The sequence below is a fragment of the Lipophrys pholis genome, assembly GCF_963383615.2.
Source record: "Lipophrys pholis genome assembly, chromosome: 13".
Classification (NCBI taxonomy): domain Eukaryota; kingdom Metazoa; phylum Chordata; class Actinopteri; order Blenniiformes; family Blenniidae; genus Lipophrys; species Lipophrys pholis.
The window spans coordinates 19,519,830-19,546,880 of NC_137632.1; the positions used below are offsets into that span (position 1 = coordinate 19,519,830).

The 27,051-nt window shown below is 41.9% G+C and overlaps 2 protein-coding genes across 2 annotated transcripts in view; both read right to left on the bottom strand.

Moving 5' to 3' along the window:
• Positions 1-1,404: 1,404 nt before the first annotated feature.
• rmp64 (ribonuclease MRP subunit p64) lies at positions 1,405-5,376 on the bottom strand. Its single transcript, XM_080477951.1, has 9 exons — positions 5,260-5,376; positions 4,985-5,139; positions 4,806-4,894; positions 4,030-4,158; positions 3,816-3,893; positions 3,354-3,613; positions 3,178-3,236; positions 2,869-3,083; positions 1,405-2,756 (listed from the first exon to the last, which is right to left on the bottom strand). The coding sequence occupies exons 1-9, from the start codon at positions 5,342-5,344 to the stop codon at positions 2,417-2,419; spliced, it is 1,410 nt and encodes a 469-aa protein (XP_080334077.1). The 5' UTR covers positions 5,345-5,376; the 3' UTR covers positions 1,405-2,416.
• A 921-nt stretch (positions 5,377-6,297) lies between these two features.
• Positions 6,298-27,051, bottom strand: part of fn1a (fibronectin 1a) — a 32,170-nt gene continuing 11,416 nt past the window's right edge. The window contains exons 13-49 of the mRNA XM_080478828.1: positions 25,945-26,066; positions 25,561-25,729; positions 25,064-25,249; positions 24,838-24,966; positions 24,329-24,418; positions 24,037-24,231; positions 21,878-22,156; positions 21,518-21,784; positions 20,598-20,692; positions 20,194-20,362; positions 19,353-19,439; positions 19,093-19,284; positions 17,972-18,244; positions 17,287-17,401; positions 17,123-17,199; positions 16,944-17,033; positions 16,558-16,824; positions 16,345-16,461; positions 15,710-15,874; positions 15,475-15,630; positions 15,260-15,373; positions 14,900-15,169; positions 14,504-14,715; positions 14,184-14,271; positions 13,904-14,089; positions 13,715-13,804; positions 13,256-13,447; positions 13,064-13,153; positions 12,063-12,171; positions 11,667-11,886; positions 10,992-11,162; positions 10,758-10,896; positions 10,388-10,555; positions 9,371-9,496; positions 9,089-9,195; positions 7,983-8,102; positions 6,298-7,258 (exon numbers count right to left, since the gene is read on the bottom strand). Coding sequence (XP_080334954.1) covers positions 7,190-7,258; positions 7,983-8,102; positions 9,089-9,195; positions 9,371-9,496; positions 10,388-10,555; positions 10,758-10,896; positions 10,992-11,162; positions 11,667-11,886; positions 12,063-12,171; positions 13,064-13,153; positions 13,256-13,447; positions 13,715-13,804; positions 13,904-14,089; positions 14,184-14,271; positions 14,504-14,715; positions 14,900-15,169; positions 15,260-15,373; positions 15,475-15,630; positions 15,710-15,874; positions 16,345-16,461; positions 16,558-16,824; positions 16,944-17,033; positions 17,123-17,199; positions 17,287-17,401; positions 17,972-18,244; positions 19,093-19,284; positions 19,353-19,439; positions 20,194-20,362; positions 20,598-20,692; positions 21,518-21,784; positions 21,878-22,156; positions 24,037-24,231; positions 24,329-24,418; positions 24,838-24,966; positions 25,064-25,249; positions 25,561-25,729; positions 25,945-26,066 — 5,711 coding nt within the window. The 3' untranslated portion in view covers positions 6,298-7,189. The remainder of the gene's footprint in view (positions 7,259-7,982; positions 8,103-9,088; positions 9,196-9,370; positions 9,497-10,387; positions 10,556-10,757; positions 10,897-10,991; positions 11,163-11,666; positions 11,887-12,062; positions 12,172-13,063; positions 13,154-13,255; positions 13,448-13,714; positions 13,805-13,903; positions 14,090-14,183; positions 14,272-14,503; positions 14,716-14,899; positions 15,170-15,259; positions 15,374-15,474; positions 15,631-15,709; positions 15,875-16,344; positions 16,462-16,557; positions 16,825-16,943; positions 17,034-17,122; positions 17,200-17,286; positions 17,402-17,971; positions 18,245-19,092; positions 19,285-19,352; positions 19,440-20,193; positions 20,363-20,597; positions 20,693-21,517; positions 21,785-21,877; positions 22,157-24,036; positions 24,232-24,328; positions 24,419-24,837; positions 24,967-25,063; positions 25,250-25,560; positions 25,730-25,944; positions 26,067-27,051) is intronic.

The following is a 27,051-nucleotide window of genomic DNA, read 5'->3' on the forward strand; positions in this document are numbered from 1 at the left end:
CCTATTAAAATCTAATCCACAAAAAAGATGTCAGTATGCAACAGTTGGTACAATGCACAGTGGGTTCTGCTCTGGCACATTTGAGAATAGGTGATATACTGAAACATTGAGCAGTTGGACATGTGCATTCAAAGGTCACTTAAGGTCATTTGGGGTCACTGCCGCATTGACCGCCTGACCACGGGCCTCCACCATCTTCAGCCTGATTTGATTCCTTCTTCTTTTGTGTGTAAAAAAAAAAGTATTTTATTTTATTCACTTGTATTCTGTTTCTCTTGCTGACACGTACCTGTGCCTGTTGGTCTGTGCGTCCCATCGGGTATCTGGGCACTGATATCGTGTGGCACAGTGTCTGCATCTATGTACTTGTAGTCCTTCTGCTCCTTTTCTTCACTACAGGGGTGTAACAAATCAAAAGTTGACCTTGACTGACACCCAGAACGCACAAGAATTTGCAGACTGGTACACACACAAGTTCATCTAGCAGGCTGTTCCATGACTATAAGTCAACGCAGCCAGGTTCTGCAGAGGGTAAGGAAATCTTTATTGTTTGTGCAGACGGAAAGGCCATGTCTTTTTGGCCGTGGATTACAAAACAGTGAGTCTCACAAATGCAAAGAACAAAACTAACCCTTCGGCTACTAATTTAGCGTGATCTCCTAAACAGTCATGGTTGCAATACGCTGCAGAACTCAAGGCTTAGAGAACACCAGAGTCACATTTGCTGTTCATTAGTGCAGCTGCCAGTGGCAATGCAATTACTACGGATTAGGGATTCAATTCATCTTTCCAGGACCATCCATTCGTCTTAATACCTAGAAACTAATCACGAGGAGCAATCGTGATTAACACCAGCAGGTGGAGCCAAAGAAACAACCATGAATAATGCTCAGGAGACATATTTGTGCTCACAGATGGAAGATAGCAAACTCCATCCAGCATCTCCACTAATTGAATTTCATCTTTGAAATACTTCATTTCACTGAATTTGTGCCCATATGGATGAAAAAATATCATGCATTTGTATTTTGTCCCATCAAAATGCACAATTAATTGATTTATTTTACACTGCAAACAGTATATTGACAAACTGTTCTACTGGCTGTGTTGTGTGTGGCCTCATAAGCTTAAGATCAAACGCCCTAAATGGGGAAAAGGTGGATTTCATGTTCAATATCATAAAAATGTTGCAGTGGTGTGCAAGTTTAAAGCAATAGAACCTTTATTACAGGCCAAACTTCAGTGTTTTCCACAGTGCCTGTAGCTGTGAGTGTATAGGCGTGAGCGACTGTTTTCCCCGTCTTGAATGTACCCCATCTAAAGTCAGCTTGGATAGTAATAAACCCACCGACCCCCAACATTAGTAAAACTGGAACAGAAGTTTAAAGAATGACTGAAATTCTTCAATTCAGGAACAGATCATTTTATTCAAAAGTGTCAGGCACTTGTCAATTATGCACTAGTGAATCATACCATGTCCCCTAGATGGAGCCCAGCAGCTGTACTGGAATGGGAGTTAATTAATGGACAAGGCCAGCAACAAAAATGTACTTTTGCCAGTGGAGCAACAACCCGAACAACACCAGAACTTTCTTATAGGGAAGTGAGATATTTTGATTGTTCTCTTCTCCACAGGCAAAAAAGAATTACCTGCTAACATATAGGACATGTTGAACAGAAGCAATAATGCAATACCTGCCAATGAAGTAGTAATTTTGGCCAATAATGGATCTACTTGCCAATAGTGTTACTAATAGTTGAGCCAATAATTTCAGTTATTCAATTAGCATTAAAAATACATACAATTTTCTATGAAATTCTTTTTTGCAGTTTGCTTATCAAAACAGACCTAATGGATGGCATAGTCCTATTCATTGGGAATACAAACTGTGTAGAGCACGGTCAATAATTAATGTATTTTTTAAAACTATTTTACTTTATTATCGGAAATCATTAATGGCCACATAGTTCACTGTTGCCTTAACAGCTTGTTTTGTCTGTCATTTTGTAACACGACACCAGAAAAATGCAAGGCACATCTATTACAATAAATGACTTTTTTGCTTTTCTTCTGTGAATTGTTGATTTCATTATATTTACATTTAAAGTTGAGGTGACGGGCTCCAGTTTTGTATGACATTGACGGTCACCAGAGTGAACTGTATATAACTTTCTATGGATGCAGGATAGAGACATGCTTTCACATGCACGATGACTGATGCAACCTTTACACGGGTCGCCTCTTCTGCGTTCAGATCTACATATATTTTGTAACGTCAAAGGTGCTACAATCCCAGTCTTTAAACATTTACATTGGGATCCTCATAAATTCACTGAGCTTCTCATGGAGCCATGTGCCAATTTACTGAGTTCATCTCCACTCAGTGCTTTGCGTCTCCAGTTCAACTCGAAGGTTTCACAAACCTATGGAGGAAAATATATCATCTATGTCATCAGTGCGGCAAGAGTCAAGGAGCGGCTGCGTCGTCGCATTTGTAGTCCTGCTTTGCCTTTTGTCTTCGGACAGTGGAGATACTGCCAAGTCCGTCCCATTCCGCTGTGTCCTTGGTTGTTTCTTTTTCGTAACAGTTCTGACGGCAGAAGATCTAAATCGACTTCTGAGAGACCGAAACAGAGTTTTCTGGTAAGTCCATCTTCTCATCAAAGCAAAGGAACACAGGGTCTTTGGCGGTGGCCCTCGAGGAGACGAAGCCCAGAGAGTGTCCCTCCTGAAGGTCCTCAGCTTCTTCTGGACACTGTGGATGGAGACAGACAACCATGATTTACTGCTGCAACGATATCGCCACACCAGGCTTAAGCAAAAAGGTTCTGCTTGAAGACCTATATATTCAGTGGTGTTGCTCTTACTTGTATCCTGCTGCCTCCAGACGCTCCATCTTTTGACACTTTAAATGCATGAATGATAAGAGGCGTTTCTCCTTCTCCATCCTCTGCGATCTGCACCACTCAATCATTTCTTCAATGTGGCTTGCGATGAGAGTGAATGTAGCAGCTTTTCTCACTTGTGTTTTAAATCCTAGTTTCCTTTCATCCTTGCGGGTTTTTTCTTGAAGCGTGTTCCCCTAGAGTGCCGGAACACTGCTCTTATTAGCACTCGGCAAGCAAACAGATTAAATAAGAAAATATTTAATGAATTAGTGTAGTTTGCTCACATACCTCTTTAAAATTCCTTAAAATCCTAAAAAATGGTTTCATGTCGGTGTCATTCACAAGATCTGGGGAAAAAAGCAAACAATAGTCATGGCACCAGAGGCATCATGCTGCATCAGGAAGCAGACGAGTGAAAAGCAAATAAATTGTGTGTGTGGGGGGGGGTGCATCAGAAAATCTACCTCGTTCAATAGCAACACCAAAGTCTTCAATCTTCTCCACTTTGACCTCCACTGATGATTTCTTCATTCTGATCTGTTTGGCACCAGGGTGTCGGCTCAGTAAAAAAGCACATGAGGGACCCAGGAAGTGAGCCATGTCAGCTGGGAGGGAGTACTCCGTGAGGAATGGCATAGGCTGAGCCTGAGCCACGTCTCTAAGGAGGACGAGGAGCGTCTCGTAGAGAGAAGACAGGCTGACCAGCACACCTCGGAAAATCACCCTGACGAAACACAAAACAGGGACGTTAAGACTTTGGCGATTAAATGCAAAAACAAATCGTTTTCTGTGTATGTTTCCATCATTATCTAAATTGCGGTTGAAAGAAGGAGAGAGAAAGCCAGGCCAGAGGCCCATCACAGAGATACGTGCACACCTTGCTCAGAGTACATTCCACTTCTGCAACAATAAGAGAAAAGACTCACCAGAGCCGACTGAGCATGCTGGTTATCACCACATTCAGGATTACAAACTCCTCCCATTTCATCTGCCGCTTTGAGAGTCTGGAACAAATATCAGTTAAGGGGGAAATCACAAGCAGACATCTGTGGAATAAAACTGTTACAAATGCAAGAAGTAGGAGGACTAATGTGTAGAAGTTTCACCTTTTAATTTAAAAAAAAAAAAAAAAAAGGATACACAAAAGCCATACTGCAGCGACGCAACGTGCAGCTCATCAGCTGGCCGGCTCCCAGCACTTTGAGACAGGTCCACTCCAGCATGGGCTGACTGGGAACATCACACTCACCACACTTGAGGGCCACTTTTCTAAAAAATAAATAAATAAATACATTTATGCCTATCATCACAATTTGCAATACTGTTGATGGGATGATGGATGTTACATGGAGCCAAAAGTGGAAATCTTTGGGATTCCAATACATCAGTGTGTTATAGGTTACTAAATGAATCCCATAAATTAAAAGTACGGCTTACATACTGTCAAACATGTACAGCTTCGAACCCAAAGTATCAGGTTGTATGTATTTCTAAAGCACAAACGCTCACATTTGGCAAGTTTTAAGGTGTTTTGTGTGCACTTTTGCTAAAAACTATCTTATTTCATTTGAGATCGGAGAATTGTTTTTTTTCCAGCTGCATGATGTCCAAGTAATCAACGATTTTGCTCTACAAAGTGCCTACATTGTCATAGTGGCTCCTGTAAATAATGTTCCACATCCAGGACAGTGATATCGACAACATACCTGGGATGTGAGAAAATGTCAGCAAAAAAATAAATCTACACCACTGGCATAAAAAGACACGATCTGATCTCAGGAAATATACAAAGGATTTGACATTTGGTTATACAACTTAAAAGCAAAATATATAGTTGTCCAACATAGTTTCACTGTGTGAAATCTATGGGTCCACATTGTCTTCCAAAAGTTGTGCAGAAGCAACATGAGCCCTACCTTTCAATCTGACTGGGGCAAACCTCTGCCAGCTCCTGTAGGGCAACATCCAGCTTCATGGTCTTCAAGCGGTTTATACATTGTTCGACCTGCAGTAGAGGAGATAGAGACGTGTCGTCAGGTCATCTTTTCTCCACTAGTCGACAATGTTGGGAGGGGTGGGGGTAGGGGGTCCTGACCTGCTTCAACCCCTTGAATGTCTTGTTGCCTCTGAGGCTGTTGTTGAGGTTGTACAGCAGCTCGTACAAAACTCGGATCTCCGTTTGAAGACTCTCACACCGGATCAGCCTCAGGACCTTCTCGCTTTGCTCCAGCAACGCCTGAACGTTTGGATCTGAGGGCAGAGGCATGGCTTCACACGTGGGTTTACACGCGAGGCGCTCCTGCGCGCTATTTCTCGAGCCGATTTTAAACCACGTGAGGGATTTATTCGCACTCGGACACGGGGACGTACCTGTGGATGGTGTTGCAGGTATCCGCACGGTAGAAACGGCGCTGGGAAACGGGACGTGTACCCGGTTCCACAGCTCTGCCGCCATGCTTCCACACGCAAAGGAAAATATACACCCGGAAGTGTAACAGCCAATGATATTCCAGTATAAATACATGCTCTTGTCGTGTTCAGCACACGTCATGAGCTTGTTAAAGGTGCAGCGGCCACACGTTCTTCATTCATTCATATATTTGATTCAGTCAGGGATTACAAATACTCACATTGCTGTCACACACAAGTGTTTTGATCTACTTGTAATTTAGGAGTGTTTTTTCCCCCAAAATATGTAATTGTATTTAGATATACATTTTTCATCATTTAATCTGCTTTTTAAACTGTACAATGTAATTAACATCTCGCTGTTTGATCTGCATTGTTGTTGCCAATAAATATTGGAATTTAAAGAATTTTCCCATGGTGATTAATAACGTATTTTATTATTCTATATGATTTTGTTTTTAGTTTTCCTCCAGCGACTTATCACACAGCTCCTTTCTTTAACAGTAATTGACTTGTGTCATGTAATATAATGATAGACCTTTAGAATGATAATGAATGTAAGTTAATGCAGTGTCCTGTTAAGGTCTGAATATCTTCTCTCAGTTTCTGGATGCCAGATGTTTCCATGATGTGGTCCTTCCTCGTCACAGTCTTTCTTTTGAATCTGGAACGCCTTTCTGTCATCAATCAAGTTGTTATATTCATAATCAGAATATCTTATGTGATGTTCAGCGACTTCCTTGATATATTTTCTTTTCAGCTGAAAATTTTAGAGTCAGTGTTTACATCATAAAATAACAAAAGTAAACTTCAGCTTAAGTTACTTTGAGGAAGATGGTTCATCATGTGTTGCTATAGTGCATGCATAGAAATCAATGAATGAACTACTTATAATAGGAAGCAGATGAAAAATCTAAAATAAACTGCCCCCAAACAAAGGCAAGTTAATACAAGTTATTAAATAAGCTAAGGAATAAAACAACAGCTGACAAACAAGAATAGTTTTTTTCAGTTTATTATAAAGATTCAGTCAACAGTAGTTCAGGTTCTGGCACCAACAATATTAAAAAAAATAAAAAACTAAATAAAATAAAATAAAATAAAGTGTACACCCGAAAATAGCATTGAACAAAATGCCTACATAAAAAAGGGGATAAATAAAATAAAAAATGGATCTAAAAAAATACAAAATATAGGGAATTGTTGACTTTCTTTTCTTGGAAATAATGGTTATTTTTCCAATTCTCTTAGGTAACAGCTTAAACTTTGGGCCAGCGAGTTTTGGTGGAATAGCTTTGTATTTTACAGGTAAGTTTTTAAAAAAAATTGTGTCATTTCATTAAAGTTGACATTTTTCATAGGAAGATTTTCATGCCAGTAAAACACACAGTGAATGATCAATGGTAGCTACGGTCGTCATTGGGGAACCTGATCAATTAAAATCTGTTACATTTAAAGCTTTTCAGTGATTTAATGTGTTCAGAAAAGGAGAAATGTGATGGAATGTTCGGCAATTAAAAAACAAAACAAAAAAAACCCCAAAGAAAGGATGGAAATACATAAAACGACTGCAGTTTGTGTGTGTTTGCAGACTGTATGCTGGGTGAAGGTGAGAAAGCAGCAGGAGTTGTGCTCTGTGAGAAACGCGTATTCTTCTCTTTTTCTCCGTAGTCAGGCACGAACAGCTGGACAGATGTTTGGAGCAGAAGAGTCTTTTTTTTTCTTTTTTTTAAAAGGCACTACACATTGATGTGGTGAAACCCTTTAAGGCACAAATCTGATGAAAATGTTTTTTGGTTTTTTTTGGTGGCAGTGGGAGGAGCCGTCCTTCATGAAGTGGTGCCGATGCAGTGAAGGGGCCTCATTTCTTTTTCCTCCTTCACTCTTTGCTCTACTCTGAGGGGCTGAGTGCGTCTGCAAGCAGCTCGGGCCTCAAACATTCAATCGGACACTGGATGTTCTGCAGAAACAGAAAAGAAAAAGTGAGACGTTTTGGCTTTTCCAACAGAGCAAAGGTCACAAAGTAATCAGCTCGATGATAAGGACATTTCCTCCATATGAACTCAGGATTTAATTCAACCAAGTTTAGACTTTTAGATAAACAACAAACCGTCATTATAATGGCAGGTTCATGTAAATGCCAAAGTCCCCCTGTCGAGAATGTAAACTCTTTGGAGTTTTTTATTTTAAATATTTTTTATACAATTCACATGAGTCAAAGGCCTTTGCTACTCATTACTGACTACGTCCATAATTGAAAATGTTATATTCCAAAGTATTTCCCTGCTTGTCTTACCCAATCAGCTTATTTTATCAAGACAATTGTTGTTTCACTTCTTCTACTACCATTTTACTTTTTTATGTACTTTGCGCTATAGGAGGAATGTGCCTGTTAGAATATAAGAAGTTACAGCTGTGAAATGCCTATTACAGTTTTTAAATGTACTTTTGATTTTCATTAGATTACTTTCAACTATGATACTTGAAAAATTCTTGTTAAAATTAAAAATACTTTTCAGATTTTAATAAGAATTTTTCAAGTGTCGTGATAAAATTTCATGATGAAGTGAAACAGCCGATGCGACCTGTCATGATGAATGCCGACAGTTTAACACAGCACGCGCGTCGACAGGTTGAATTTCGTAACTCGTCAAATGACGCGCAGCGGAAATGACGACACTGACCATTTTGCGTAGAGCATTCTCTCTGTAGCGGTCGAAAACATCCAAGTGGACGGGCTGCAGGAGGTCAGCATCCACATCAGTCTGTGCGCCGGGTCGTCTGCAGTTCTCACATCGCCAGCCCTTCATACAGAGGGGAGAACACTTTTTAATACAAAACACACAGCAAACGGCTATGAGAATACACCTTGAGATTCAGATTCTTTTAAAATCAGCAGAGCTCAGAGCAGAGGATATAAGTGTGATTTTTATTTTTTAAAGGATGATCAAACCAACTTTAGAAATTAAAAATTTAGTTTTATATAAACAAAAATAAGAGCGATCTGAAATGATAAATGGATATTACCCATATGATGCATTTAACTGCTTGAGTGATTTCAACGCACTTTACATGGTACGTCGGCGACAACGGAGGAACTCGGCATCACTGAGAGCAATTTGGGTTTCAAACCTCTGGCTCAAGAGCACTTCCAGATAGAAGTTATCAAAAGACTGCCGCTTCTGTGGCTGCACACTCTCCAGCCACCATCCTGCATCTTTGGTCTTCATAGTGTAGTTTTCTTATACGGTCATGTGAAAACTTTAGGACACCCCATTAAATGTTCAGTTCTTTATCAATAAATATTCCCACACTGATGTCTGATCTTGCTTTTTGTCATCTCTGGAGAAGAATGTGATTTAATTGCAGGTAAACAATAAAAAAATAACCTTGTTTTACTCAAACAAACAAAAATGTGGATTCTAACTGAGGAAAAAGTTAGGACACCCGACCCACCAATAGCAAGTGTTGCCCCTTGTGGCTGAAATAACTAAGTCCCTTGATGTCATGGACACCTGATGTGATCCAACTGTGTCTGATTTTAGCCATTTTAGGAGGGAATAAATGCGGGGGTGTCCTAATTAAGTCCTCACTAGATATTGCCTTTTTTATTATTTACATTTTTGAAGGGTGTCCTAATCTTGTCACATGACTGTAAAGGTAGCCTCAGTTAGGAAGTTATTGTTTTGTAATGTCATCCTACCGCAGATTGAACCTTCTGGTGGCCAGTTTAGGCCCGCGGCCCCCCCCTTGTTTGACCTCCCTGGCATATACCCGAGCGTTATCTCACCTGTTGTCCTCCGTAGCAGGTACAGGTGCAGATGGCTCCCATGTATTCCTTCTGCCACTGGTTTCCAACCTGATACATCTTCCCATCGTCATAACATGTCGACTCATCTGGAGAAACGATATTAAAATCACGAAACTTCACTTGTGAAGGAAAAAATATCCAAACATGCATATATGAAAGATTGCCCTTTTCAATCCATGATGGTTTTTGTTTTTGTCGGTCATCGTTAGTTACATCTGAAATTTAAAAATGTGTTTTTTCTGAATGTTTGTCTGCACTTACGTGGTTCACATTTAAACTCTCCCTTGCCGTTGCCCAGACAGGTGCAGCTCATCATGTGACCGTTCTCAGCATGGCGGTCCCACTTCTCTCCAATACGATAGTTATTGCCGTTGTCATGGCACCACTCTGTTGGCGGCAGGAGGAGCACACAGAAGCACAAGATACAGGAGGAAGGAAATGATGCACAGAAATATGCATGAAATAAGAGAGAATTTAGAAGAGGTGGAAGAAAAACCAGATGTGCAGGTTGAAACAGACATGGAAAGGAGAGGATTTCATCAGAATGTGTAAAATAATGAAAAAAATATTTTAAAAAGTGGCCTGTGGAGAAGGTTTCACATAATCACGTGTTGTTTTTTGTGCAACTCAGCATCTATAACATCTGTATTTCAATCACAGTCGCGTTCACACACTTATTAATGTTCCCTGTAAACTGCACTGCATATCGTCCCCCATGATAAACACACAGACCAGACAAAGGACACATGGACTAATGAGCTCAGTTTTTGGTATCGTCATATTAGCTTTGAGTGATTTTGAGCAATACAAAAAACTGAGACTGAGGTTAAGCTCTTATTGTGAAGTCCTCACATTCTAGAGATGAAGCGGAAAGATCAGCATGGACAGACTTTAGGTAAACTCATACAGAGAACAAATAATAGTATTTAAGATCAATTTAACAAGAAGATTGTAAGAGGATGTCCATAAAATTACTAACAATGACATAATTAGAGCACAAACATAAGCACTTATTTAAAATTTATTGCTAAAACTGCCCATGCTGACATTCTTTCACTGCTTGGTTCTGCACATAAAATCTGCCCTGCATGATTCTATGGCTCATGAACTGTAGCTCAGGAATTTATAACATGTCTAATATAATCAATCAAACGAACAAATTTTTTTTTTATAAATTCCTCCACATTAGATCACATAGAATTACAACATATTTAATTCCATGGTGCGTTGCAGGGTGTTTGTGAAGCATGAAGTGATGGGGGTTAATAAGCCACTCACTGGATGAATCACACCTAAAGTGACCGCTGCCGAGCCCCAGGCAGTGGCACCACAGCTTGAAGCCCGTCTCAGACATGCGCTCCCACTCCGAGCCCACCTCGTGGTACGTCTGCGTGAACGTATCGAAGCACACGTCTCGGTTGGTGGTAACGGGGACGTCACCTGGGACTGGGGTGCAGAAAGGACACGGATTAAAAACACAAGTGTCTATGTGTGTCCCTCTGCTCCCCATTCAGGAGAATTAAAAAAAAACAAAAATAAACCCTCAGTTGTCATCATATTATATTTTTTCATGTGTGTTTTTAATCACACTCTTCAAATATTTTGGAATTCGACATGAACTGAAAGTAAAACGACAGAGCTGCAGTACCGGCGTTGCCAACAGTTACGACTTCCTCCAGAACCTTCTCCTTGGCCCCGCCCCTCATGGCCTCCACCACAACATTATAAGACGCCCCGGATGTCAGTCCAATCAGCGTGGCGCTGTTGGAGGTGCCCGGAAGACGCATCTGCATATTGAAAAAGAAAAAAAATTAATAAATAAAATAAAGTCAGCAGAAATTCTTCTTAAGCCGTTTTTTAAGGTTTGTGTTAATGTGAATACCTGGAAGCCCCCTTCCTCCAGCTGTGTGATGGGATTACAAGACACCTCGTACTCTGATGTGAGGGGGATGGGTTGCCAGGAGATGGTGGTGACCGTCTGAGCTTCTTGGGGAAACTCCGTTTCATTGTCGGGGAAACCGAATGCAAGTCCCGGCAGAGGGCCGTCGCTCACCTGATGGATGAGATGCAATAAAGTGGTGTTTGAAATTTAAGGAAATAATTACAAGCCTGCCACAGCTTGGAGTTCAATCCATCTTGTGTGTTACTGTAAAAATCCTGATGACAGGATGTAGACCTGCTTTCTAGCACAGTTGTCTGCAACCTTCCCCAATAAAGGGGCTGTTTTTAAATCTCTTTACACCAAATAAAAACCTTTTGGAGCCACAAAAAAAAAAAAAAAAAAAATTCAATAATAAAAGATCACAGCGTATGAATTTTTTTTAATGTAGTTTTGCTAAATGTACATTCATGACTGCAATTGATTCAGTTAGTTTGGTTGTTTAGCCAATCTTTCTTTTCGAACACTTTTTTTCAATTTTATTTAAAGCAATTTTAGCATTTTGTAGCGTTTATAAAAACACACAAAAATTGCGAGGATCATTAATACACCTCACAGTAATCTTTTATTCCAACTAAGTATTTTAAGTCTACAACAAAGAACCCAAGTCTTACCCACCTTGACCAAAGGGACTCGGTTTCCATCTGGGCCGGCTGCAGGAATGTAAACCAGGGGTTCCCTGAGGGTGGGTCTCTGGCCTTCTTTGGGGCCACTAAAGGGCCCGTGAAGTCCGTTGTTGGGTCCCAGGCTCTGATACTCTGTGTAAATGTGCTGACCCTGCTGGCCTGGTTGGCTCTGGCCTCCGGTACCAGCCAGGTGGACAGTATTCGTGTCAAAACTGGACAAGACAACAAGTTGAAGGATGAGAAAAAGAGACGCACGTGTCATGTATTATGGACAATACAGACAAAACTGCTCCTTAAGTTTAACAAGCCACAGACAAAAAGAAGTGATGTGTAGTAAATACATTTTCATGCATTCTAATAATTTTAGTCTGATTATGGAGACGATTACATCTTGTCATTGAAGGACTCGGGAACATCCAGGATGTCAGTGGTGGGTCGATGAGGAACAGGAAGCTGAGGCAGCTCTGGGACCAGCAGCTGAGGATCTGTCGCCGGTTCTGATTGAACGAGAGACAAACAGATGTTGTTATTCAGCATTAAGACCAGTAAAGACTTTTTAGATGACTAATCCTCCTTTATAAACACCGGACAACCCACTGGTCTGTCTGTTTCTAATGGAAACAAAGAGGAAAAGTATTTTTCTATTTGTAATGGACTGTTTTTTGGAGAAAAAATAAAGAGTCAACTTGGAGACAAAAAAAAGCCACTAATTAAAAATAAGTCGTGATTGCTTGGAAACAGGCCGTGTTAACTGAGGTTTTTAATCAGAGAAAGTTATAACTAGAATGTAGTTGGTTGTATAGTTCTTAAAAGAGCCTCATTAAAAGGTTGTAATTTAGACATTTTGCTCTAAATCAGTTCCAAAATTAATATTTTGGTGTAGAAGTTTCCCTGCCGTCCATTATTGGAACCGACTCAAATTGTCAAATGTAGTTTCCTCCGTATAGGAGAATACACGCAAGCATTTCATTTACATCAGAAACTTTATATGGGTTAACTGCATTCTGATCACTGTACAAGAGAAAACCAGGAGAGGGCAGCACAGCATAGCTATTGTCATGTAATGCAGCCATTGTTGGTGCTTAAAAAAATCATGGCCTCTCTTCAAGTAACCCACATATGGCTTCAACAAATTACTGTGAATATTGTGCAAATTGTCGGCACAACTTCTTAAAGTGGATCATAAAAACTCGAGTTGTTCACATGATCATTGATTTGTTTATTGGTTCACTAACAAAGTAATATGTAACTAGTGCGAGGCAAAAAGGTGATTTTTTGTTGTTACAAGAAAAAGTTGTATAACATTCAATTTCTACAAGAATGCATTTCAGAAAAATGGAGAAGAGTCCCGTCAAGTCGCCTTGTGAAATAATCCCATTCACGACTTACGTGTTCTGGCTTTTCCCACCAGAGGTGTGCTTCTCAAAGAGTTCTGTAGTGCTACGATCTTAATGACGTACTCAGTTCCTGGTTTCAGACCTGCAATCAAAAATGACACAGAGGAGTATAAATCCTAAATAAATTCTTCAACTTGTGCCGTAACTTTTTTTGACGCATACTGCAAATCTCAGACACACTCACCGTTTATATTGGCGTAGGACTGGCCTGCGTGGGGTCTTGGGATCAATTCCCGGGGCAAACCCCCAGCTTCTTCAAAGGTGACGTAATAACCAGTGACCCGTGGACTGCGGGACAGCTCCCACATGAATGAAATGCTGGTAGGATTCAGGGAGGTGAAGCGAATGTTGGTGGGAGGGATGACCAGTGGCTGGGCTAGAAGAGACACGCGCATTAAAAAAAGAAAAAAAACTTAATGCATGCTTATCTTGAGAATCATTGTCATCATTGTAGTCCTCTCTAGGACTAAAAAGCCTAAAGTAATTCTACTCCAAGCACAGACTAAATCAATGGTTTAACTTTTTACAATATAAGGATGCCACGACACAAGTACGTACTGCATGGTGCTGTGAAGGCTCAGTAATGTGTCCCTTGTTGTTTCAAAGAGAGAGGTCATGTTCAGTTTCCATGTGTATTGGTTACCTGTGGTGGCAGTGAGTGTGAGCGGCACACTGCGTCCATTGTCTTTCAGTGTATAGATGTTGATTTTATAATTGGTTCCTGGCTCCAAACCTGAAGAATAGATGCACATTAGTTAGAGAGAGAGTTTGCAACTTTTTTTTTTTTTGCTGAACGTTATTTTTGTATATTTGAATTGTAATAGTTCTGTACCCGTAATAGTGTATGAACGCGAGTCAGAACCGATGGTCTTCTGAATGGGGATGAAGCCTGAAGAAGAGGAGGTGGGCGTGGCTTCGACCAGGAACCCAGAGATGGTGTCCGTCTTGGACCTCCAGGTCAGGGAGATCGAGGAATCGTTGACGTCTGCGATGCGGACGCGACGAGGCGGGCTGATATCTACAGGTTGATTAGTAACAAAAATAACTTGTAATATTCACTCGTATCTAGAGAATAACACTATTCATGATGCTACCAGAGTTTTTGGACTTACTCTCCAGGGTGGTGACCTCTCCTTTAACTGGCCTGCTGGTCAGAGAGTTCTTCAGGGCGTAAACATGGACTTCATAGGAAGTTGCAATCTAATTGAGGGGGAAAATTAAAGTTAGCCATACAAATGAAATAAAACGGCTGCAGCTGCAATCCTAACTCTTTGTGCATGCTTGTGCTTATGTATCCACAGGCACAATCCTGTCCTTGTCTCACATTTTGCTCCTTGGCATTAGAGAGCGCAGATGTCCACACCAGTCACGGCGTGTTTGTTAGTGCACAAAGAGTTTTCAGTGACCTCAAGCTGTTCCAGTTCACACTCACCATGAGTCCTGAGATGTGTGCCTGAGTGGCGTCCGGGGCCAGGTTGATCTCTTTGGTCGGCCCGCTCTTGTTCTTGGGGTTCACCACCACACGGTAGCCTGTGAGGCCTGGCAGGGCATTAAGCTGGTTTCCCTGGCCCGGCACAGCCCAGCGCATGGTGAAAGAAGTAGGCCCGACCTGGGAGAACTGGAGGTTTGAAGGAGGAGAGATCGCTGGATGGAGGGAAAGAAAAAAAAAACATATATAGATACGTTTCTCTCACAATGAAGAATGAATAAACCGAACCGTCTTTGTAAAAGGAGCAAAACTCTTGTATTGTGAGTGACTTTTCACATTTGAGAGACTAAAAACTTAAAATATACAGAATGAAAATCTGATATTAAATTCCTTCCTGACCTGTAGCTTGTGTCCCAACCAGTGGCGTACTGGATGTGCCGTCATGCAAGGCGATGACCTTCACGGTGTACTCGGTGCCGGGCTGGAGACCGTAGATGACGGTAGACTCGGCGTCTGACCGGGGAGCAGGGCGCAGCTCTCTCTCACCCTCCTCTGAACTTGAATAAAGCACCCGGTAGGAGGTAACAATTCCCTCGGGACTGTCCCACGTGATCCTCAGAGAGGTGGAGTCGATATCTGAGAAGGTCAGGTCCTTGGGACGGTCAACATCTAAAAAGATAAGAGAAAAATAAGGTAATAGTGCTGACAATGCAGTACAGTGTCAAGAAATTGGACTACATTTTCCAAATAAATACTCACTTGTTACAGCATTCGCCACCAACGGGGTGCTTTCTCCATCTTGTCCAAGAGCAAACACACTCAGAGTGTATTCAGCAGTTGGCATCAGTCCTGAGAAAGTGAATTCTGTTTGGTCTGGGGGAAAAGAAGTAATGTTAAAAGCCATTTGGATTATAAAAAAAATAAAAATAAAAATACAACCACAAAAAAATAACAGTGTGAAGTGAACGTTATACCTGGAGCCACCACCTCAGTGAAAGATGACCCCTGTCCATTTTTGGGGACCCCAGTCACCCTGTATCCCATGATGGGGCCCTGGGCCGGACTCCACCTCACCGTGACACTGTTGTCGTTCACATCAGTCACTTCCATTTCAGAAGGAGAGTCGACGCCTGGGAGGGACGAGAAGCCGTGAATGGAAACTCGATGTCAAGGAGTGATCACAAACGATGTGCTTGTGCATGTGTGTACCTGTTTTGTGTGTGACATAAATGGGGATGCTGGAAGCGGGGCTGTCTCCTCTGCCGGTCACGGCATAGACCGTGACGGTATAGTCGGTACCAGGCTTCAAGTTCTTGATTGTGGCTGTGGACTGAGAGCCGGGCACTGTGAACTCCTTGACATTACTGCGACCACCTGGATGAAGAGAGGGAATGTGGAAAAATAAATAAATAAGTCAAGTCTTCCTTTTTCTGAATGCGAACATTACACAAAGAATAAGCATCGCAAGATAGGTTCATGGATCACGATAAATGAAATATTTTCAAGGGGCAAAAACAGCAACAACTAAATAACAACTGAAGTTGAAAAATACAAATAGAAAAGGCCAATGACTGCAAGAATAAAACACTTTTTTGTTAGTTTTACATTCTAGACAGAGAAAAGCAACCTAAATGTCTTAAGTAGATGGCAGTGGACACATAATATAAGAAAAGACATCACATAAACTATTCTTTAAGGTTTTTTTGGGGTTATGCCTATAATCTTGCGGCAGACTTTGAATCCTAAAATTAACCACATGGGATTGGCAAAGTTGTTTCTTTCGCACGAGCAGATAAAGATGAACCGAGGAGGAAAGGATTAAATCGATTGAATCTTCAGCTTACCAGACTCTCCATGAGTGATCCTGTAGTAACGGACAGTGACTGGAGGGGCAGTCCAACGAACGGTGATGGTCGTAGGGGAAGAGTCCAGCACTTCCAGTTCAGTAGGAGCATCGGAGACTGAAGAGAGAAGCGAATCAAACCCATCGACATCGAGGTTAGCAGCAACTTGGCGAGTAAAAAGAGAGACTCAAGAGTTAAGTCCAGTATTCCTACTTGTTTTCTGTTTCCCACTGAGCGGCAGGCTCTCCTGGGTGCCGCTTACGGCGAAGATGTTGACCATGTACTCAGTGTCGGGGGTGAGGCCTGTCAGGGTGAAATGGTTTCTGGAGGGGGGCAGCCGCTCGTCCTTGGACCTGCCGCCGCTGACCATCTGGTAACGGATACGATAGCCGCTGATTTTGCTCTGTGGCGCGAGCCAGTGGATGGTGAAGGAGTTGGTGAAGATCTCGGAGAAACGGAGGCCGACCGGCGAATCCAGAGCTGCGAGAGGGATCAAGGGACGGATTGACGAGAGTTAGGGAAAAAAATAAAGAAAAATACAATGAGTGTACATTCAGGATCCATGTGCCTGATGCTAAAACTGTTATTTGAAAAATCACCTGTTTTCTTGGTGCCAACAACAGGGGAGCTTTCCCTCTGCTCATAAACGCACACCACACTCACCAGATACTCGGTGTTCGGGAGCAAATCTGTGGGCAGCCAAAACAACATCGACATAAACCGATATTCACATGTGATTGGAGGTTTCTGTGCAATATTTGTTGTTCCTGCGACATACTCTTCAGCACCACAGTGTTATCGCTGCCTCCCACACTGGTTTCTGTGATGTCATCTTCATCATCGATGGGGTGATATCTAAACGATACAAACGTCCACCAGAATGAGTTTTCTGAACGTAGTGCCAGTTCAAGATAAACAATCCAATCATATCTGTTTGCATACCTAATAAAGAAGTTGTCAATGTCTGCAGCATTTGGCACGCGGGGAGCGATCCAGGTGACCTCTATGGTATCGGGACCAACTTCTCCGAAGTCCAGATGAGTGGGCGCTGGCACGGCTGTTGGAAAAAGAGAGCAGCCCGATTCAGGATGAACGTCAGGTTAGAGTTTAAAGATGTGTTACTGCTCGTAAAAGGGCGTCGAGGGGATTGTAAATGTGCTATGAAATAGTGAGGAGTAAAGACAAAGCAGAGACGACAGATGAAAGGAAATGAATGAGGCAACTTATCTTCCAAAACACAAAAGTCAGTGTTTTATGTGTGCACATGTGTGTCAGTGTAGATTTACATGTGAAGTTTTACAGCATCTTAAAAGTGAGAGAGCACGCGCCAGTTTGCAGTCGGGGGGGGGCAAAATGAGCCTCAGTATGATAAACCTGCTCAACTAAAACCAGATGTTGCACGCGTACACAGAGGATTGTTAAACTGACAACACAGCATGTAAAGCACATTACAACAACAACTTGAAAAGGTTTTTGTTGGGAGGGCTGCACCACACGGCTAATAAGAACCTTATTACCACACACTGTCTTTTACAAGTCCATCATATGCAAAACTTTTTCATTTTTATCTATTTCGTGATCTAAACCCTTCCAAGGAGAAAAGGATGCAATGGAAGTTCGGTCTTACAGGTCTGCTGGGTGAGCATGGTGGGCTCGCTCTCGCCATTTTCGCTCACGGTGATCACGCTGATGTCGTAGTCGATGCCAGGCTCCAGGCCATAGACGGTATAGTGACCGGTCGTCGCCTGGACCATGTCCTCGAAGATGGGTACGCTCTCGCCGGCCGCAACCACCGTGATCCGGTAGCCCGTGATGGTGGTGGTGTTGAGCGGTGACCAGCGGAGACTGATGGTGGTGTCACTCACATCCTCGAAGTTGAGGTCGGTTAGCTTTGGCACCTCTGGGCGGGTGGGAAATCGATTTTGGAGGAGGGGGGGATGGGGAGGGAGGAGAACACAAGAAGAAAACAAACAAAGGCAGGAGAAAAGCAGAATGTGTGAAGCATTAGTAAGCGGAGTAACTAATGATATACTTCCAGCAGGGTGACACACAAATCACATCGGTGGAAGAACGCCTTCTAGATTTACATCTGGTGAGGTTATTTAATGAAGCATCTCCATTTAATATACACACAGATGAAACGGCATTAATGTGGTACATTAGTCCCTTTTGCATTAGCAGCTCAGACCATGTTAGCATATTGTTAGATTAACGCAGCTGCCATGGATTCACTCTTGAAAGCTGCAAATAAGATTTCAACATCATAGTACTTGATAGTGTGTTCCAGCTCAGAATTTGGGATTCTGTATTGTTTTGGGGGTAATAACAATTAAATAAAAATTTTTAGAATGCCATCCTTGAGTGCACAAAACTTTCCCAGATAGTTTTCAACAAGTCTACATGCAGTGTGACAGTGTTTCAATCTGGACATAAAACTCTGCCTATAGATATGAAGTTACAATATCAATGTGAATAGAATACTTTGCTTTCATTTACTTATACATAAGAACAACTACGAGTTCTTATTTTTCTTTATTCATATTCTTATTTACGCTTTCTGAGTGGAACGCATTATTTGTTGTGTCGTCTCCATCAATGACGGCATGCCATTTTCTGCACACACAAAAAATATCCCGAATAAAAGGATTATGAATTTTTTTTTATCAGGGAGGTGGCACAGATCTAAAATAAATAAATAAATGAATAAATTACCATCCCCAGCACTCTCCAGAACCTCCCTACACTCACCTGGTGTGATGGTGGTTGACACAGGAACGCTCTCCACATCATCCTTCACAGTAAAAACACTGACGTTGTACTCCACCCCTGGACTGAGGTTGTCCAGGGTGCAGGAGTTCTCTCCCGCCTCCACAAACTCCTCAAAGCTGTTTCCTTGCTGCCCTTTTGTGGGAGTGGAGGTCACTTTGTAGCCAGTGATGTCTTCAAGAGGAAAGGAGAAGGTTTAGAAGGGAGGAATCTGGTTGTTAGTCAACGTGTTTCTCGTTTACCTGGTGTACTCCCTCCGTTCCAGTGGATGATGAGCTCACCAGTGTTCGGGTTGGATTCCAGGTTGAGATCAGTGGGAGGAGATAAAGCTGGAGAGAAGAACAGAGTTCAGTAAAGAAAGTAAAGACTTGGTTTACTGCAGAAGTGTCCAAACCGCAGCTTCAGGGACAAACTGTGTTCAATTGCCCACCATTTTACACTTTTTATTTATGATACGAGTATTTTTATATTATATGTACTATTGTCTTTTTCGCAGTATTTTTATTATGCACAAGGGGGCAGCACCTGTAATTCTATTATATGACACATATAATGACAAATGAAGCTATATAATGGGCAACCAGGTAATCATTTGCCATTTTCAAATGTAATAAATCCAACAACATAAAAACTGGATGATATCGCATTAAAACATTTGACAAACTTGCATATAATTCCAAAAATCATTACATCATTGAAAGAGAATTAGAAATAATGTGAAAATGTTATAATCCTCTTAAAGCTTTTTTTTTTGCAGTTTTATAATCAAAAACAGATATAGTGGATGAGAGTTATATTCACTGAGGATACACTATGCAACACAGTCTCTCAGTTATGGATTTACTTTATTTGCTTAATATATTAGCAAGTTATTACATTATTGGCTTTATCACGTTTCTACTGGCCAAAGAGATTACGTTGTTGGCAGGAGCTACTACATTATTGTTCCACTGTTAATTTATTATTGGCACTCAGCAAAGTATATATATATATATATATATATATATTTTTTTTTTTTTTTTTGTATGGGGATTTCAGTGAAAACAGTTTGGATGCTAGACCCTGGGTTTACACTATACTCACGTGTCACAACATGGCGAGTGATTGCAGTTCCTTGCTCATATCCATTCACAACTGGCTGGACACTGTAAGTATACTCCACTCCTGGAGTGAGGCCAGAAACGTAAATGCTTCCTGAGTCAGAGGTCACGTCTCTTGGGGCCTCCCCACCCTGACTGGGCCGTACTGTCAACTGGAAAATGGATGAGCACAGAGTCGGAAAGATGAAGGAGAGGGAGAGATAGATCATGGATACAGGAGGTAAAGGTCAGAGGTCGCCGTTTTCCCAAGGAGATGTAAGCCTTCAGCGGAGTCTCATCTCTGGTGTGAGATATTCGAGCCAATTAGATTTATCTCTGAGGTCAGAAGCCCCCATGTTTGCTGACACTCAATGAGGTCAACAGCACACCAAGAATAGCTCGGGTTACCTTGTACCCAATGTGAGGAACTGGAGTCCAGGAGATGATAATGGAGGTATCAGTCACATCAGTGTTGAAAGTAGGAGCGTTTCCCATTGCAGGGCCTAGAAAGACGCAGAGTAAAGGGTTCTAGTCATTACAAAGACCAATGATAAGTGTCTGGAGGCTGATCAGCAGTTTGTTGGCCAGCACTCTAGCCATGTGGTGAAAATAGGTCTAGAGTTTGCATGTCCTCCCTGTGGGTGCAAACGTTTCCCATGGATACTTTAGTTTCCTCCGACAGCTGAAAGACTGCATGAGGTGAATTATTGTCTCTTAATCATAAATAATTAATGATGACTGGGTGTACCCTGCCCTCTTCCTATTGTAAACTGGCCCTGGTCATGAGATGGACAACATGGTATAGAACAGGAGCCTGCAACCTTCATGACCACAAGAGCTGTTTTTGTCACTTTTCACCAAATCAAATGTAAGTGGAGTAGCAAAACACGTTTACCTTTAAAATTAGGCTAACATGACTTAAGTTTCATGTATAGTTTGAATATACATACACAAAATTTGCAGCTTCAATTACAATTTAGGATGGGAAACATTTCATTACATTTTCAGCTGATTTTAGCAGTTTCACCCTTCGGTTTTTAAGACTATTTTGACATTTGAGCCTTATAACTATTTTGGGTTAAGCTTTTTTTTTTTTTTTAATGAAGGGCTAAAGAGCCACATGTTGCTCCCGAGCCGCAGGCTGCAGACCCCCGCTATAGAAAATGGATGTGCAGTCTGCAGTAAAAAATTTACAATATAACAGAAGGTTGGAAAATAACTTAAATGAAGGAATAATCTCAACTGCAACATTCAAGCACTCAGACCAGCAGTTTCCGATGTTTGTTCTGAGGTTGTCAAAAGTAAATGCTTATGCGAGAGATACTCACCAGTAGTAAAGACAGCAGTCTCCCCCTCACTCAGTGTGTTGTCTTGCTCTGCGTGCAGAGTGGCAGTGTACTCAGTCTCAGGCTTCAGGTTGAGGAGGGTGTACTGGGAAAGGTGGGCGAGCAGGCGCTGCTGCTGCTTGGTGTTAGAGCCCTCCACAGTGAGGAAGAGGCGGTAGCCGGTGACTTTAGCACGGGGCGCATACCACAGAATCACTGCACTGTCGTCAGTGATGTTGGAAAAGTGGATATCGGTGGGGGCGTCTGGCTCTGAAAAGGGACATAAACAAACACTGTTGGATACAGGTACATTTTCAAGCATGCGTTGTTGAACATCACTTCCCGGACATCACCAACACATACTTGTAGTTTGCTCCCCAACAAGCGGCAGGCTCTCCTCTCCGTTATGAATGGTGTAGACGTTGAAGCGGTACAGTGTGCCGGGCTGCAGGTGCGTCACTTCAATGTAGGAGTTTTGGCTGACGGGCAGCGTCATCTCTCTCTGTGGAGAACCCGACTCGTCCACAGGGACCACTGTGACCCGGTAACCAGAGACGGAACCGGTCGGGCCGGTCCAGGTCAGAACTATCTTTTTGTCAGACACTTCAAAGAACTGCAGGTCGGTGGGAGAAGCTATTTCATCTGTGGAAAAGAACAAAATGAATCAACATTGTTAGATTACTAAATTTTAGCGTCGTCTAACAAGTCATGACACTTTTGTGTTTATCGAAATCGAAGCTAAGCAAGTGTAAAGCAACTGATGCGTGTCTAAACACAGCGCCCTGTTCTGTCTGGGTGTGCGTGAAAATACAATTGCAAACTCAGCAGATAAGATTGACTTTTCTTTGCCTTAGGGCAACATTCATCTCACTACAATTATTTCCATTGTGAGCAACACGTCTGGGTAAATAGCTGGAATATCACTTGTGAACTTGCTTCAGTGAATGCACGGAAAACCAAAAGAGGGGAAAACCCATAATTCATGATTTAAACCCCCAATAAAGTGCAGGTGAAGCCAATACGTTAACAGAAGACACAAAACAAACAGAGTTTAAATATCCCCCAGCATCTGAACGCTTCACACTTCAACATCAAACTGCATTCCTCGTAAAGATGATATTGTTCATCAACAAATGATGATATATGGACATATGCCTCATGGATCAAAGTTTTATCTTGCATGACTATAAAAATAACGAGTCATTCTCATGAGTCACTTGGCGCAGGTCATCAAAGCGCACGCTGCTTTATATGGAAACACAACATGCTTATAGGGGCATGACCGCTTTAAGGCAATTGCTATGTAGAAAGTGCCAAATGGTGACAGTGCCTCACATTATGGACAGAGTGGTTGACACAACACACCAAAAATGTCTTAAAAGAGTACACAGCTGTAAATAAGAGCAAGGGAGAGAGAAAGAGAGAGGGCTCTGGCTTGTGAAGGAGATGGAATTAAAGAAAAGAATGAAAAAGGAAGGTCAAATTAATTCACAGGAGATAGAGCTGCACTGGCTCATCTTTAGTCATTCCGACCGCTGCAAACCAGAGTTCAGTACAAGGTTTAACTGAATTAAGCAATTGTTTGATTCAGGAATCTCATGATGCTTTTTTTTTTTTTCCAACTGAGCTTAAAAAGTACAATAATTGACATAACAGGACTTCTCATCACATGCTGATTTGTTTGCCAGATATAAACCAAACACAAGCTTTCTGTTCAGGAGACCAATTCTTAAACTAATTTTATACCTTCAGAAAGCTTGTTTATTTACCGTTGCAAAGGGTGCCACATTTGTTAGGAACATGTATACAACTTTTCTTAACGTATCGTAGTGAGGGGAGTGAAGGAGGGAACAGGCTGACTGTTAATTACAGAGCCAACAGAGAACATGTCGACTACATCCATGAAAAATGTATCACACATCCTCTGCCAGTATGGACTTTTCTTGAGTAACACTTATCACAAAATCTACCAAAAAAAGAAAATATATATATTTCTTAAGTTTAACAATGGCTGATTTGCCGTAGCGTACTTGTGCCACAGCAGAGCATAGTCTGGCACGCAGTGGTGACGGGAATTCTCAACTAGGTCATGCATCTTCAGTCCATCACACAAACTGTACAAACACACTTTTCCTACATCTGCAACTGGCTAAAACAGCATGCTCAACCTGGCACGCAAACGCTTTACCAAACTGCAGCCAAGCAGAAGAAGAGCCCAACAGCTGTGCACTCCATGACTTCACTTTCCATTGGAAAACTCTTAATACCTCCATGAAAATCACAAAATTTTTACATTTGCATGAAAACCAACGGCTTTGGTAGGTGTGGGGATGAGAGGTCAATTTAAAATCGGCAATATGGACAATATCGCTCAGGTGCACAATTTTTGCAGGTATGCAGTTGATTTCTGCCGTTTTGACATAAATGATTTTAAAAGTAAGCAAGTACAAGGCAAACTACCGACTTTTTACATCGACCCATCCAGCTGGCTCAAACTTTCTGCCAGAGCGTCGGCCCCGTACCTGGCAGCGGATCTCCAGAGGTGTTGACCTGAACGAAGATGGGCTCACTCTCCAGACTGTCCTCCACAGCGTAGATACTGATGTTGTACATCTTCCCAGGTAGAAGGTCACTCAGTGTCACCGACGTGGCGGTATCGGGAAGATTCAGCTCGGTGCTCTCGCCTTCCACTGACGGCGTGTAGACGACCCGATAGCCTGCGCGGAGGATACAGAATGCATAGCTCTGTATGACGACTTCAGAAAAAGGTTCAAAACATCAAGACAATGCTTAAATAATGTGATTAGAACTTACCAGTGATAGGAGCTAGTGGTTTATCCCAGGTAATTACAATGGAAGTGTCGCCAACATCCTCCACTTCATGCTCCTTGGGTGCATCAGGTGCTATTGGAATATAGGAGGTGTGAATATGACCCAAAAAAATAATAAAAAATTCTTTATGCCTCTATTTCTATGTAAGCAATATATTTTTAATTGGTTATCTACAAATATAAGCACACGTTTCTTTACTAGCAGGACTGTTTATGCCTCGTTAATATGTAATACACACTCGGACATTCAGTGAGGAAGCACAGAGAGACAAGTGGAAGACAGACAAGCAAGAAAGACACAATGAAAGACAAAAGCAGAGAGACAGAGAGAAGACTGAAAGAGAGAGAGACATCAGTGGAGATGAAAGTGAAGAGAGAGAGGAATATAAAGACAAAGAAAAAGAGAGAGACAGTCAAATGTGGTGGGAGTGTCAAAAAACCCAGGAAAAGTAACAGAGGCACAGACAAAAAAAAAAAAAAGAAAAAGCTCACCGGTTGTTTGTGAAGTTGTAAGAATGAGGTTGTCTTCTCCGCTATCCGTCACCTCATACACATTAACAGTGTATTTCCTTCCCGGCAGAAGCTCATTAATGTTGACTGAGGTAGATGAGCGAGGCAGGTCTGATCGGAGAGAATCACTCGGTCAACGATTTTCAGACCAACGTAAAGGGGCAGTGGAGGTTGCATCATTTTGAATTCAGTGTGGGTCTGCACTTACCCAGCACAACAGGCTGTCCAGTGCTCTGGCCCTGCTCAGTGAGCTCGTACTCCACCCTGAAACCAGACACTGTGTCGGAGGCAGAGACCCAAGAGACGACGAAGCTGCTGGAGGTGATCTCAGTCACCGACTCCGAGGTGTCGATCATAGGCGGAGGCAGGGTGGTCTCACCTTGGGTTGTCGCCACTACGGGAGAAACAGAAGGACAAGTTTGGAAAAATGCAAGGGTAGACTGCTTGTAATATTAGGACCAGAAGCCGTGGCCAGGACACACTGGAAAAATGGCTTTAAATCTCTGTGAGGACAGGCTTGTTAAATAAAGATTTATGGAACTAAAATAGAGAAAAATACAGATTCGATTTTAAGACCCAGACCCTGGTCTTCAGGATTCTTTTTCTATATTTTACAGCACGAGTTCAGCTGAATACTCGACAGTAGGCGTGAAACATAAAAGTAGTAATAAACTGGACAAGCCAAAGCCAGATCCAACAACTTACATGATCCGTAATTGGTGGTAAAGTCAAAGCGGGTGACCTCTCTGCGTCCAAGCCTCAGAACGCTGATCAGCTGACCCTCGTAGGTGATGCCCGGCTTCAGACTGGAAATGGTGTAGGAGTTGAGATGGCCAGGGATCACCACCTCCCTCCATGGGTTGGATGTGTGTTTCTGGAAAACGGTGACGAGCATTGAAATCAAACAAACGAATGTAAAAACAATCCGAGTAAGACTATCTCAAGCACCCAGACATCCACATTGGAGCATTGTCTCCTTGTCTGAAGTCTTTCTGATCGGCGTGTTTGAGAAGCTTCCACACGTCATTATACTCCATACATTTGAAAGAGGTCGTGATTCGCTGTCAGCTCGACATTTATAAAACTCACCACTTTCCATTTCAGGATGTACTGGGTGATATGGGCAGACGGAGGGGCGTTCCACTGAATAGGGTGGGAGTTGGGTTGGTTTCCTGATTCTGTTATGATCACCTGGACAGGACGGTGTCCGCCTGCAAGAGAAACACAGAGAATTACACAAAAGAAATCAGACCTGCTTCATCCCACTCATGTGATTTAGTAGGAATCAAGATTCATTATCAACACCCTTTACTTCCTGCAAATTGTACATTTCATAATCACAATCCCACAAATGACGGAGAACACACAGCTTCGCATAACCCGAGTGCTACGGAGTGTGCGGCAGTATTTTCCAGAGCAGGACACAGAACAGAGGGGAAAATCAACAGCTCCGTGTGAGATTCCAGCTCCCATGTCAACTGCTGAAGAGCGGGAAGAGTTTTACTCTACTTTCTCCACTCCGAAGCTTTTCTTTTATCACACGTCATAGTCTCCCTCTTCCCTTGAAATCACAGACACAGTGCTAATATAGTAAACCAACCAAGCAAACGGGGAAATGTAGAAAGCTTTTAAACCTCACTATTTTCTCTGACAAAATTTCTCTATGAAATTTACAATGTACAGTCACGTAACAATCAATATTATGCAATTATACAGTTCACATTTTTTATTCTTATGATTACTGCAATAAAATAGTGTTTTTCAATTAAAAATGCAACATAATTCCTGTTATGTCACCTTTAAAGTATGTAAAAACATGTGCAAGTAAGCAGGAGTCACTTTATTCCTTTTTAGGGCATGTTTCTGTCAGTAGCACTTACCCAATCACTGACAGAGTGACTTGCATTGTGTTTATAACTTATAATCAGGTAAGAAGTGATGCTGTTTCACCCCCAAATTTTTTTTATGTCATATTGCAATAATGTTTTTGAATTAATTAATTAACTTTTTAGATTATAGAGCTCAAAGTGCAGAGAGGTGGTATGATATAATGTGAGGATATATAATATGGCCAATCCAGAAGTACAGAGGAAATGTGGTCCCCCGAAATTATCACCACAGGAAAGATACGAAGCTTTACCCGTTTTTTGAAAAACAAATCTACATCAAAAAAAAACTGTCCAATGCTTTATTCTA